This window comes from Antennarius striatus, chromosome 14 (genome assembly GCF_040054535.1).
Source record: "Antennarius striatus isolate MH-2024 chromosome 14, ASM4005453v1, whole genome shotgun sequence".
Taxonomy (NCBI): Eukaryota; Metazoa; Chordata; class Actinopteri; order Lophiiformes; family Antennariidae; genus Antennarius; species Antennarius striatus.
This window is the reverse complement of record NC_090789.1, coordinates 5258195-5272448: the sequence shown is the minus strand read 5'-3', so window position 1 is coordinate 5272448 and position 14254 is coordinate 5258195. Positions and strand designations below refer to the sequence as shown.

General features: G+C 44.4%; 1 protein-coding gene across 1 annotated transcript in view; it reads right to left on the bottom strand.

Moving 5' to 3' along the window:
- Positions 1-1775: 1775 nt before the first annotated feature.
- The window catches only part of sdc3 (syndecan 3), a 31485-nt gene continuing 19006 nt past the window's right edge, over positions 1776-14254 (bottom strand). The window contains exons 2-5 of the mRNA XM_068333398.1: positions 10488-10581; positions 7635-8479; positions 6370-6559; positions 1776-4698 (exon numbers count right to left, since the gene is read on the bottom strand). Coding sequence (XP_068189499.1) covers positions 4532-4698; positions 6370-6559; positions 7635-8479; positions 10488-10581 — 1296 coding nt within the window. The 3' untranslated portion in view covers positions 1776-4531. The remainder of the gene's footprint in view (positions 4699-6369; positions 6560-7634; positions 8480-10487; positions 10582-14254) is intronic.

The following is a 14254-nucleotide window of genomic DNA, read 5'->3' as shown; positions in this document are numbered from 1 at the left end:
GTGTCTGCACGCAAAACCTTCTGGATGTACAGACAAAAATATATTCCTCTTCACGACAGACAACATCAGGATCAAAAGGGCCGCTCATTCAAATTACAAGTTACTTTAATCTGGTGGTAAAAATTGTTTTTGATTAAAAGGCGATTTATAATAGTCCCAGCATTGAGAAAAAAAAAAGTGATTTAAATAATTTTCCACTTGTGTGTCTTTCAGCATCAGTGTGCCGGATTCTTCAGATAATTTAGAAAACCACACCGATATTTTTTTTTTTTTTCTAGTTGTACAACATCTAGAAAGAGATGAAACACAAATTATATGAAGCTGGCAGAAGAGACTTTAGAAAAAAGTTAACCTTTTGGATAAGTTATATTCATCTATGTAGAGAATTAACTTCACATTTCCTTTGTTACTTGCTAATCTCAAAGAAGTAGAGTCAGGATACAGTAAGATAACTCCATTTAATTCTCATAGTGTCCTTTAATCTCCATCATAGTGACGCACTTTTACCTCACATAAAACATCATTTTACAGAGTCTTTTTGAGGAAAAAATGTGCTTCTGATTTTGGAAAAGCATTCATTATCTGCTGCTGCTCATAGCAGGTTCACAGAGAGACGTATTTGAAACCAAGACCCTCTTGGTGTGAGGTGCGTTCCACTGGCTTTGAGTTAAAAACCATTTTTTTAAAAATCTGCTAAAGTGAAAATACAATTGCTGACCTTGGAAAATACTACAAATGAACTGTATGCATAATTACATTAACTGCTGAAGCTGGATCACCTGACCTTCAGAGGCTACAGACATTCCCCGGTTCACTGCATGCTAATTGGTTGTAGTAATTTGAATAATTGTGCATTAGTTTTATAGATTTAGCACAAAGACAGTACAGCTACAGTTGGCATGGTATTCCCACCCAACATAACATACTAGAGACATGACCGCTGAGATAAAGCAGAGTCAGAGCCATTGAAGGATTTCGTGTACTAAGTTATATCCCGATATCAGTCCACGATCTCTTCACGGTCTCACAAAAAGGAATGCACATAAAGTCCACACGTTCCCATTCCTTCTTTCAGAGGCTCAAAAAGGGGAATGGGATCGCAGAAAAGGGAGAAACTGTTCTCTGGTTCTGGTTAAGTGATAATGGTTGGCAGGTTTGCATTCTCAAGAGTCCTCACATGATGCACACAACCCCATCACGCTATGTTTGATTTACTCCTATAAATGTTCAACAAGGTGGTGTATTTTTACAAAACCAGGGATTCTAACGGGGTCTGGAGTTCCTTGGAAAACAGACTGCATTGAGTCGTCTGGATTTAAAGGTGTAATCCTGCACATTCTTTTCGAGATGCGGAGCTACAGCTATAATAAGAGGCCGGTTACTTTAATTTAAGTAACAGAGCTCGCCTGCTGCCACTTCTAACCGTTCAGGCGCCGGGAGGAACCTGCTGATCGCCTGCTGGCTGGAGTTTCATCTTCTTATCCAGCTCTGGGAAAGAAAGCAAATAAGTTCATTTCCCAAAATATCTGACTACTCCTTAAATGGGAACATGGAGGTGGAGGAGGACAAGCTCAAACTCGACTGAAAGAAAAACATTTTTGACCAGGGCCTTTTCACAAGTTAATCAAACTTATATAATAACAGATATTTTTTCAAATGCTGATGATAATGATGCAAAATAGTTTTGGGATCATTAACGTGACCCAGTTCAAACCCACTTATCCACTCTCTTGAATTAAAATCAACACAAAAGAGAGAGAGAACAGATCACCCAATCAGGTATTTTCTTTTATTTGGAACAGAGTGGCAGATTAGTGACAGGGCGGTGGCGTGGAGGATCCGCCTCCTCTCGCGCACTCAGCCAATGACAGAAACTCAGCCTTAAAAAAATGCAAATGTATAAAAACAGGAATGGGTACAGCAAACAGAGTGGCGTAGCCTCCATCAGGCTTCACACACACACACACACACACACAGCTACACGCATCGACATAGAAAGTCACCCTCTCTTTAACACACACACACGTATCTTATTTGGCTACGCAGGCTTTGATGGACACACACACACACACACACACACACGTTTATACTTTTGACAGTCACTTTAGAAAAGACAGTTCATGTTAAGATCATTCCTGCCTGTGAGAAGTGGGGTGTGTGTCTGTCTGTCCTGCGGCGGAGAGACAGACGGACGGTGAAGAGACAGTGGGTGTGGAAGCCACCGGCCGCCCTTCATCCACCAGCTGACACACACACACACACACACACACACACACACACACACACACACACACACGATGAAGCACACGCACGCACAGGTGGTGGGTTAAGATGAGGTGAAGACACACACACATTCTCACATTGGCCTGGGGGATCACAAGTGACGCACACACAGCAGGGGGTGGTGGTGGTGGTGGGTGGGTGGGTGGGTGTATGGGGGGGGGCAGAGGTGTGTTACCTGTCTGTGGAAGAGCGTGAGAACTGCTGGAGTAGGTAAACACACACTCGACCACGGTACATTCCAACGTAAGTCACCCCACTTTGCCCTCTCAGACACACAGAAACACACAGAAGCGTACACACACACACACACACACACACACACACACACACACACACACACACACACACACACACACACTAGTATAGTTTTGACTCCCATGCATTTTTGTTCTACAGTACTGAGTATAATAGAAGCTACTAGCCCAGTCACACTGGTGTGGTTATTGTTACAATCTCTTAGATAGAAGCACAGCACTCCTGTCTCCTCACATCCCCCTTCCCAAAATCCTCACCCCCTTTTTTTTCCCCCTTTGACCCCTCCCCGGAAAAAAAAAAGAGCCCAACAGTAGGTGCAATTTATCCCATAAACACAAAACGACTAAAATGTTCAGACTGATTTTGCGTCGACGGGGGCAACTTCCTGCGTTGATTTTGAAACGTCTCGACGGCCCCTCTTGGTTCCTAGGAGAACCGTAGGGAGAACCAAAAGGGTGGGACGAAGAAAGAAAATGAGACATGCGTGAGGCGAGATGTCGGGGCCATGTGATGATGGGATACGTAGTTGTGCTTTTACGCAAACAGACCAAACCCTAAAACCAACCGGCAAACCGATCCATAACTAATCAATTCGTATCCAGACCACCTGATTTGTTTGTTTTTTTTACTCGTGACGACCACAGCGAGGATGACGATTGATCGATGTGTGTCTGAATGATATGGTTTTACAATATATTTAAAGTCTGTATGGTGTCATTTGTGTGTGTGTGTGTGTGTGTGTGTGTATGTGTGTGTGTGTGTGTGTGTGTGTGTGACTGAGAGCACAGCTCATCTGGAGTGATGACGAATGTGATGAAAGAAATCATGCAGATGGTTAGTGACGCCAGAGAGGACACACTGATATTTACATATAAACTTTTTTTTTTAAAAACAGCTCAACACACATCCGCCTTGTTTAAGAATAATCATTATAATAATTGTGTTATTATTATTATTCACCATCCAGCCCAGAACATCGATATATTATTGGTTATTATTACTATCCGTAACTAGTCTTTGTACAGCTCAGACGGACCAGCCTGTGTTTCTACATCCAGGGTTGTTCACCGTTTTCTGCTTGGCCGAGCACAGAGAGAGAGGTCACGGCCACCTTCAAGCAAATACAAGTGTGTGTGTGTGTGTGTGTGTGTGTGTGTGTGCGCACATGTGTCTGTATGAATGCACATGTGTGTGTGGGTATGTGAGTGTGGTTGTATATGGATGTGTGCATCTTTGAGCACCAATAGGATGGAAGGCACAAAAGAGACCTTTCCTCTCACCTTTTGACCCCCGTCTCTGTGCAGCCAACCAGATGCTCTGGGTGTTTGTTTTTTTAAGGGGGTGGGGGTGAGGGGCAGAATCGAGCCCACCTCGCTCTCTCTCTCTCTCTCTCTCTCTCTCTCTCTCTCTCTTTTGTGTCTTGTCCGGCTGGCTCCGCCCCTTTCCTTGTTCTTTTTTTGAGCCTTCTCCTTCGCCCCGTAGAAACAGAAGACAACCACTTTTTTTGTGCTACAAAACACAAGTTGAGATCTCGTGTTTTGTTTCCTTGTTGTTGTTGGTTTGTTTGTTGTTGTTGTTGTTGTTTTTTTTACAAAATAATCATATCATTACATACAGAACAAGAGCATCTGTAGAATATTAATAACAACATTTACTTTAAAAACATCTCATGTGTATGTGTTATTTTTTTCAGAATATATTTGGATTTATTTTTTTTATTTTTTTTGTCCTTTTTTTTTATTTTTCGTCCACTTTTTCGTTTTCATTGAAAAAAAAGTTCCAAGTCCGCAGAGAGAAAGGCGCCCTCGAGTGTTTTGGAGACAAGAGGAGAGAGGGATAAGGCGAGGCGAGCAGATGAGGGGGGAAGCGACAAAAAAGAAGAGGAAGAGGAGGATGAGGAGGAGGAGGGCAGGGGCTCAGAGTATCTTTCTCTCTTCTGTCTCTCACTCTTTTTCTCTCCCTCGCTGTGGTGCGTCTCTCTGGCATATGAGGGTTATGCGTAAAACTCCTCCTGCTTGTCTGGTTTCTGGTAGGTGACGGTGGCCTGTTTGGGCTCCTCCAGCGTGTAGCTGCCCTCGTCCTTCTTCTTCATCCTGTACACCAGGAGCATCACCAGGAAGGCAGCAAACATGGCTCCCACCACACCGCCCACAATCACCGCTGGAGAGGGAGAGAAACAGTTGTTAAAAGGCAGAACACCATCCAACAATTAACAAAAATCAATAACCACTACATTAGCATTGACAGCTATATTACTACGAGATCTAAGCTACCCCAGCGTGGCTATAAAGGAAGAACCTGCATTCATTTTGTGTACATGTGCACCACTTCATGCTTCACTGCAACGCAAAATAGTTCATCCTGATGGGGTTGGTGTGACTGATCACCGAACTCTTGAAGAGTGGGAACAATTAATTTCGGAATGTTAATCAGAGTATTTTCTGCACTATAAGGAGCACTGGAGTATAAGACGCACCTTCAATGAATGGCCTTTAAAAAAAACAAAAAAAACTTTCATACATAAAGCGCACTGGGTTATAAAATGCATCTTGGAACTTTTTTTAATATATAAGGCACATTGAAATTGAAGAAATTGAGAAAATGAAAGGCTTTTAGGTGCGCCTTATATTACGGAAAATACTGTAATTGTTGAGGCCAAACCAGAGGAGAAACGGTTTATTATACAAAGTGGTTGTGGAAAACTTTCCTACCATTTGTTGTGTTGGAGGTGTTGACTGTTTTTTTCCATTCTAGCTAATATCAGGGGTGACATTTAAAATATCACAAGTTTTCATCACCCCTGACTTTCAACACCATTTATTGAAATTAAATTTCTTTGTAAGATCAAGCTTTTTCATTCTGTTACGCTCTGCACTTTCACCATCCCTGATTTGGGAATGGAAGACAACTGAGGTATCGGACATGAAATATTAATTGCATCCTTTCATATGCATCATTTACGGTTTCTCGTGTAAAATACACGATGAACGTATTTTTCCGGAATCGATTGCACATTTATTACCATCACTAAACAAAGGTCTTTAGCCATGCTAGCAGTGTAGACTCATATTTTGAAAGGGGTTTATTCCATCAGATAGTCCAGCTATTCAATGGATTACAATGAAGCATCTACCATTTGTGCCCAAAAAGAGGAAGAAATTTATTGTCTAACTACTTTTTTTTTGGCTCAAATCAAAATTTATTGTAAGTTATACTTGCCATCATTATAAATGCATATTTGTTTTCTTGGTTCAATTGATCTAAATGACCAACACATGTACATAATTTCAAATGAATGCATAGGCCTGAGGTTCCATCACACAATCAGTCTAAAGCCTGTTGCCTCCTGCTCTTTACCAATGACCAGGAAATCAGCAAAAACCACCGCCAGCAGTCCACCAATCAGAACAGCTGAAGGAGAGACAGAGAGCCGGTCAGGTCAGCAAAGTTGGCTGCTCCCTCACTTTTCTACAACAGCTCATTGGGATGAGGGGAGGTTGGTGAAGAGGGGGTGGGGGTGGGGTGGGGGGCACTTGAAAAGATATTGGATTTACTCAAAGAAACACGGGAGAAAGGAGGGATTGGATAAAGTAAGAGGAGGATTGCTCGCTTTCAATGGGTCAGAGGGTTAAGTAGCACATCCTTACACCGGAACGAATCCGCACTACATGAACTCCAGTTGTTGCTAGTTTATCTTAGCAGCTCCTGGAGGATGGAAAGAATACAGGAGGCAACAGGGAAGTGTGGTCTCTTGATCTAAAGGGTAGATATCGAGTGGAACAAAGGACAAATATTTGGATATGCAAAAGAAAAAAACAAAAAAACACCCACCTATCAAGACTTCTTTCCTCTCCAGGATGTTCTTCTGTGGCAGCTGTGCAGCAGAGCTCCCTCCATCCACCGTGTTTCCGACCAGGTCGGGCTCCGCCGGCATCACGCCTCGACCGAGATCATTACGCCGATCATCGCGGATCTCGAAATCTCCACTTGGCCCTGCAGCACCCACGTCATTGTTAGCCTCCTGAGACAAAGACAGGAAAGTGAGACTAATGATGTGAAATTTACATTTGATTAAATTTGTTCCGCGGAGCCACTGAGCTGAAATACAGAGACAAAAACTTTCCATGGCACACGTTCCCCTTTGAAACAATGAGCCTCTGTCTGCTCTGATTGGTGGAAATTTGCAACTTGTCCAACACATATACAGACGTCATTAAAGCTGGCATCTTAATTGCAATGTGGAAAACCACATGGATCTTAAAGCATCGTGTTTTAATGTATCACTGCTGCAAATAAACAGTGGCGCACCAATTAGGGAAATGACTCTGGTCTGTAAATGGTTGAGCTGTCGGGATTAGAGAGGTAGAAACACGGTTGGGTACCAGACCTCAATGGGTTATTGATGGAGACCAAAATGAGTCTATTATCACAGCATACTGGAAAAAAACAAGAATGTGGATCAGATTTCCTGAGTTCAATCATACATTTTTGCTAAGGCTGGTTTTGTTCTTTATTTCCTCATCACTTACAGAAAAAAAATGACCACAAACCAACAAGAAATCAATTCTTCAAGTGCAGTTCCCTGTAGGAAACCTTAATATTGCATATTTTTATGCACCACGTTGCTGCGTTTTGGTCTAGAATCCATTGCATGCACACAAATGAGACACACATTCGCACCGGTTGACATGTGAAGAGAAACTCCAGTCTATTTTGTGTCAGGAAACATGAACCAATCTGCATTTAGCATTTTAGCTTCTCTAGGAAATAGACACGGTAACTCGAGTCGAGCTGATTGATATCGCTCATGCCTGTATGATAAATATGGAGCTGAAGTCTTGAGGCAATTAGTTTAGCATAAAAACTATAACATACCTTCGTATTACAGTATTTTCTGGACTATAAGATGCACCAATCACCTATTTTAAAACCTTTTCACACATAAAGCGCACTGAATTATAAGGCGCACTGTCGGTTTTTTGAGTAATTTACGGCTTTAGGTGTGCCTTATAGTGCGGAGAATACTGTATCTGTTTTATATTAGTTTTGTGTAGCGATCATTAAAATAGTAATAGGGATCGATCGCCTGAGCTCACCTGTGAGGTTGTGGGTTGTGGCGCGTTGCTTGTTCCCTCCGCTGGAGCCGCCTGTGTGCCTGTCGTCATGGGAACCCTCGGCCTGAAGGGACCCCTGGTCTTGACGGTGGTGGTGGCGGTGGATGAATCTGTCGAGGCTTCAGGCGTGGGCTCTGTTGTGGTTACCGCGTCTTCTTCTGTGGTGGATTCCACGTCCAGCCCGGGGTAGAACACTGTGGGCTCCGGTGACAGGTAGACGTCATCTTCTTCTTCTGTGGTGCTCAGGTCATCCGAACCAGCCGAGGGAGCTGCGCTTTCTGCAGCGCCATCTGCAGGGCTGGTGGTCGCCACGGGGACGGCGGTGGCCGGGGATTCTGGGGCGGCGGTGGTTCTGGCAGCAGCTCTGATTCGCTCCAGCTCTCTCTCTCTTTCCAGCTCACGCTCTCTCTGCCTCTCTCGCTCCTTCTCTCTCTCTCTCTCCCGCTCCCTCTCTCTCTCCCTCTCTCTCTCCCTCTCCCTCTCTCGAACCCGTTCCCTCTCTCTCTCCCTTTCTCTCTCCCTCTCCAGCTGTCTCTCTCTCTCCCTCTCCAGCTCCCTCTGCCTCTCCTCCTCTTTCTCCCTCTCTCTCTCCTCTTCCTGCTCTCTGTCCTTCTCCAGTTCTCTCTCTCTCCCCCAGTACACACCGCTCTCTCCATCGGCCTCGGTCGGCAGCAGGGTGGAGGCGGGGTCCTCCGGGTTGGGGCTCGGCTCGGCCGCAGGTGAGGCAGAGGGGGCGGGGCTAGTGGCCTGGGTGGTGGAGAGTAGGAGGGGTTCTTCGGTGGTGAAGGACACGCCCACTGATGTCGGCCTTATTCTGATATCAGGAACTAAAGAGGGGAGAGGAACAACATTTTAACATCCGTTAATCTCGTCAAGGCCATGGAAATGACTTCTTTTGTCGACTTCTGTGGATTTTTGAAGACAAGATGTTGTGCAAAAATTATACATTATAGATAAAATAAATCTAGCACCATATCTGTCTGATGGTAACCAAGATTTCAAATTTTTTTGCCTTAATTTGTCACAGCACAGCTGAAAATCAGAGGAAATTTAAGGGCAGAGCAATTGAGACACACACACATGCATACACACACACACGCACACAATTTCCCTAATGGCCTGAAGTCAGTTTTAATTAAAAACCCTCTGGTTTGGACTTCTATCCACAGAATGCAGTACTTCTATGATCCGAAAATGGAGCTTCCAAAATCATTCTAGGCCGAGCGAGGAACACTGAATATTTGCTGAACAAACAAACTCGGTTCAGGGCTGCAAAGAGAAGTGGAAGCGACAGGAAAGAACTTCAGTAAATCCCTTCCATAAGTTTGGGGAATTGATGCACAGATTTGAAAAAAAAAACCAAAAACAGAGGTCCAATCCTGTAAAGACGAGGCTGACTTTTTATTTCCTTCTATTCCCTCTCTGTGATTACTCATTTCAAATGTCAATATAGGCTGTGCCAGAAATGGGTCAGCACAAATATATCTAAGGAACACCTGCAATGGTCATGTAATGCGACTGCTAAATTAGGTCCGGTTCTGATGCTGTTTAAAGCCAGAGATGTGCAGCAGAGCTCCTGTGCAGGCTTTTGTCGAATGACTCCAGGATCATAAAGTAGTGATTTTACTCACTGCTCTGCACAGCAATCAGGGCTGCAATCAAACCATTATTTTCTGCTTGTTTAACTGTCTGACAGCATAAATGGAAAAATATGGAAATGAGAACTTCTACAGTAAAAAAAAAAAAAAAAGGAAAAAGAAATGAGTTCAGATGTATTATAGCAGGGTAGAATAGAACATACCGTGGGATTAACCGAGTAGGACTAGATATTGGCAACAAAGTGCAGTTTAGTCGCTGGACGGCTAAAGATAGAGATGCTTTATCTATTTTAGTTTTGGTGTTTGAGAGTGGATGGAGACTTTTAAAGAAAATGACCTGGAAAGGATGAGGTGGGATTATATATATGGAGAGGAGAGGAGATAATAGCATTAAACCACCTTTCATTGTGTTTTGGTGATGGGGGCTCCTTGGGGTCGAGAGAAAAACAAATTGACTTTACAGGGACAAAGAAATGACAGCTGACGGTGGAGCTGGGGATGATACTGAAACGTTGACTTGATGCAGAATCCACACCCGTCTGCTGGAAATAAGCTTTTCCTCCTCGAATCAAACGGCTCGGCACCACCGTTTGAGATAAAGCAATTTGCTGCTGTTTCTACCACAGGGGTGCCCCATCCACACTCTCCAGCTCTGAATTGTAATTTATTTGGAGTGTGCTCCATACTAGCGCAGTGCCTGAACTGAGAACAGCCCTCAATGAGTCACGCTTAATAAGGAGCGCTAGACTTCAACGGCCCAGATCAGAAAATCAGTCTGAATTACACCGATGTGATTTACGTTAAGTAGGTAATTCCTACACACGCAGACGTCCAGTTCTCTCTTAACAGCAGACAGACGCTCGCCGGCAGGTAGGTGCACACACACACAACTGTCGGTGTGCGTGTGATTACCTAATCTGAGTGGACTAATCTGATTACGATAAATAAGATCTCAAGGAATTGAGCCCTGGTTGCTTCTAGTTTGTGAGGGAGTGCCTGTGTTTAAAGGTGTTATAATAAAGCTAATCGGTCAAGTCGAATGTGTGTGTGTGTGTGTGTGTGTGTGTGTGTAAGATTTGTGCAGATCCTCAGCCCAACCACAGCTCCAGGATGGGGGGCAGGGGGTTTTCGGGGTCAGCAGATTGAAAAGCAGCAGCTGTCGAGTTTGAAAGAACCCGAACGTGAACGTGTGACCTCACACACACACACACACACACAATAAAGGACACACACTCACAGCCGGAGCCGGAGCCCGAGTAAAGGTCCTCGTCGTCGTAGAACTCGTCCGCCGTCGAGCCTTCATCATCGATAGAGGGCGACCAGGTCTGTGCCTGAGAGAAACACAGTTGACAGAGATTAGAGCGATCCATTGTGAAGGACTGAGCTGCTCATCAGTTCATTTCATAGAGAAACCACTTTAGCAGATTACACACACACACACACACACACACACACACAACTGTCTGGGAGGAGGCAGCATTATGTGGACAGGCTAACATCTGCCTGTCTGCAAGTACATGGAGGAACATAATTAATGGGTTGATCTAAAGCTGGGATTTTGGGAGAGCAACATTTAAATCCTCGGAGGAGAGAAGGTTCCCTTCAGCTTCTGCTTGTGTCAGTTTACGCATGATGCTCAGACGGTGAAGTACGGAGCAATTAGCTTCTCACAATTATTTCAACAGCCAATTAATTAATTTCTTTTGGATTTGTCAAAACAGCGGCACTGTGAGGAGTTCAGAAAGCTGCACGAAGCTGACGCGTCCCGCGTGTCTGTTCCCTTCTTGATTAGCTTTCTGCTTTTCTGACCTTTCGTAAAAGTTTCTTCATGTGCGGTTAATTTTTGCGTCTTCCCACGCTGACGATTGAACCAACCGAACCACCACGATAAATGTGAAAACATATCTTTCCTCATTTACGTTGCTAGAAAGTGCAAAGTGCTAATTTGACCTTCTCATAGCCAGGTGTCTTCAAAGATCCATAATCCATGGAGGTGTGAGAGTCTCTGTCAGAGAGATGAGCTCCAGGATCACTCGGGGATTGAACCTCTGAAGGGAATGACCTGAGAGTCGGGTCACTTTGAGGCTGATCCCTCCTTACCATCCATTCATCTCACTCTCTTTCTTTTGACCTCCATTCCACATCCCTGCAAAGTTTAAACACACGCTTAAGCACGGCGGCGCGCTAACACCTGAGATCCAACCTTTAGCTCTTCATCTCCCACCCTTGCATCACAGAGTGATGCACAGGTTGCCTAGCAACGTAGACAGCTGGAGTTCAGTTGATGAGTCGCTGTACAGTATTTTTCCGCACTATAAGGCGCACCGGACTATAAGACGCCCTGTCCAGTTTTGAGAAAATTAAAGGCTTTTAGGTGCGCCTTGTAGTGCGGAAAATACTGTAGTTAAAGATGTAGTAAAAGCTGTGGGGGTGATGGAGCGTCATTTATGACTGCAGGACGCCGCAATGAATCTTGGTCTATGGTGAGACTCAAACGATCCATGCTCTTCTTCTTCTTCTTCTTCTTTTCCTTTCAGCTTTTCCCTTCTACATCCTCTTCTTCTGGCTCGATCCACGAAAAAGAAGGACCCGTCCAAACGGGTCGCTCCGCTTTGTTTGAACCGAAACAGAGCTTATGTGTTCATCCATTACTAACTTCCACTTGTAATTTTCATTACCAAGGTTTCAATACTTATCTAGCTGATTGCTAAACTGAAAGAGCCAGTATTCATGCAGCTACACCCAATCGATTTTGCAGTTGCCGCGGGGATATTCCATCTCCTGATGCCTTTTGTTTATCTAAGTAAAGGAAGCTGAATACTTGTTCCATTATGGCATTTTGTACCTAGATACAGCTGAATACACACTAAGTGGTACAATATTGTGATGGCAAAAACAAAAAGCTCAGTTTTTGCTTCGGGGATTGGAAAATAGTCAATCCACTGCCGAAGATGTGACCAAAACAACTATCTCTTCAGCGATCGTAAGCCCGTCCCGAGGCCGAATGGAACTGTGTCTTTGCTCGCCAATGTGATACTAATTGCATGCACATACACTCACATGCACGCACACACACACACACACACACACACACACACACACACACAAAGGGGCACAGGCTCCGCCCAGGCTCCAGACAGAGGAAACCTGATGCCTTTAAAAGCCAATAAAAGCATAATGGAATCTAGAAACCCGAGCATCTAAAGTCCATCTCGTCTCAGCATGAGGTGGAGCTGAAACGCTATATATGTATGTATCTCCTGAATGAAATTGACTTGAACTTGTTTGGAGCCTCGACGCATCCAGGATATCAGCTTTGCAAAGTGGAACGATGAGTCTGCAGGAGCTTCACGCTTTGAAAAGTGTGTGAAGGTCCAGCGATCTCTAAAAAAACCCCCAAAAGGTAACGAAAAATACAGAAAAGGTATGTTAAGGCAAGCTTGGTGCCCCCATGTGTGTGTGTGTGTGTGTGTGTGTGTGTGTGCTCTATTCCAGTTTTACAATGAAGGCCGTTGCTATGGGCAACCTTTGCCTTTCACAGAAATTCCCATTTCCAAATGAGAACCTGCCAGCCACACACACACGCACAAACACACACTCCCTCACTCCCTCTTTCTCTCTCTCACACACACACACACACACACACACAACAGCTCTGCCTACATAAGTAAAGGTGTTATGTAATGTCAAATAAACCACCCTAAAAAACCAACATCAAAAACGTTTTCTTCCCCAGCTCCCTCCCCTATTCCCCCACCATACACACACACACACACACACACACACACACACACTCCCCAAAACCCTCTGGATCCTCACACTCCGTGCCAGCGTATCCCTCGTCTTCCTCGTCCCATTTTTCCTTTTCATCTTAAACTCCATTCCTTATCTCGAGGCAAACCCTCCCAAAATTCAGCATGACTCCAAAAAAACAAACACACACATTCTTAAACACACACACTCCACCTTCAAGGTGGCACCAGAGCCGACCTCAGGGGGGCCCTCCTTCCTTTTTCTAGGCCCCTGAACATAACAGCCTCCAGGATATAGACAGAGATCCTGTGTGTTTAAATGTGCATCATCTATGTTTGTCCCAGCCTTTATATGTGTCCTGACACGTTTGATTTATGAGCCCATATTAAAAGTGTGAATTGTTGGTATGTTGGGAAGCAATGCGTCATGGATGTAATTACCATGTGCATCTGAACGGGTATAATCACAGGTTTTGCTCACGCAAATGCCCCTCCAACCTATAGTATTCTGTTTTTTCATGATCTTGGGGGTGAAGTAGAATCAGGCCAGCGCTGCATTTTGCCTGCGTTAAAGGAGGAACTATAAACAGCTGTATTTTCTGCCTGCGCCACAAAGTTAGCTAACCACAAACGAGACGCACCGATCTCTCCTCGACCACACGCGTAACCCGGGGACCAGAATCATCTGTACGTTGCTCTCGATTTTCCCTCCAACATCGCATTTTGCTACTATAAAAAGAAACCGTAAGATGACAGGCGTTTTTCTGCTGGGTCTGCAGCGCGAGCGCAATCCTGGTTTTTGGCAACTTATAAAGAAAGAAAAGCACTGGCGTCGTTGGATGCCAGTTGGAGTCATTTTAAAACAATCTGAGCGCGCAGAAGATATAATTATGTATACTTGTGGAAAAAGAGAAAGCAAAACATAAAAATTGAAGGATGGGAGAAGTGATGCAGACAAAAGAATCTGTGCTGGTTGCCGTAACGTCAAGTTCTGACAAGGTGAGCGCAGGTGGGTCCTCAGAGGGGTGTTGCAACATTTGCACCTTCTCATAAGAAATCTGATCTAAGGCTGACACCACATTTGAGCCATGCATTTGATCCCGCACACTATGGCTTCACTGTGAGTGTGTGTGTGTGTGTGTGTGTGTGTGTGTGTGTGTGTGTCTGTGTGTGTGTACCTGAGTTAATAGTGCGGTGGTTTCACAAATTTACGTCCCACAAGTGCAGAGTTGTTCAAGATTTTAATACAAGA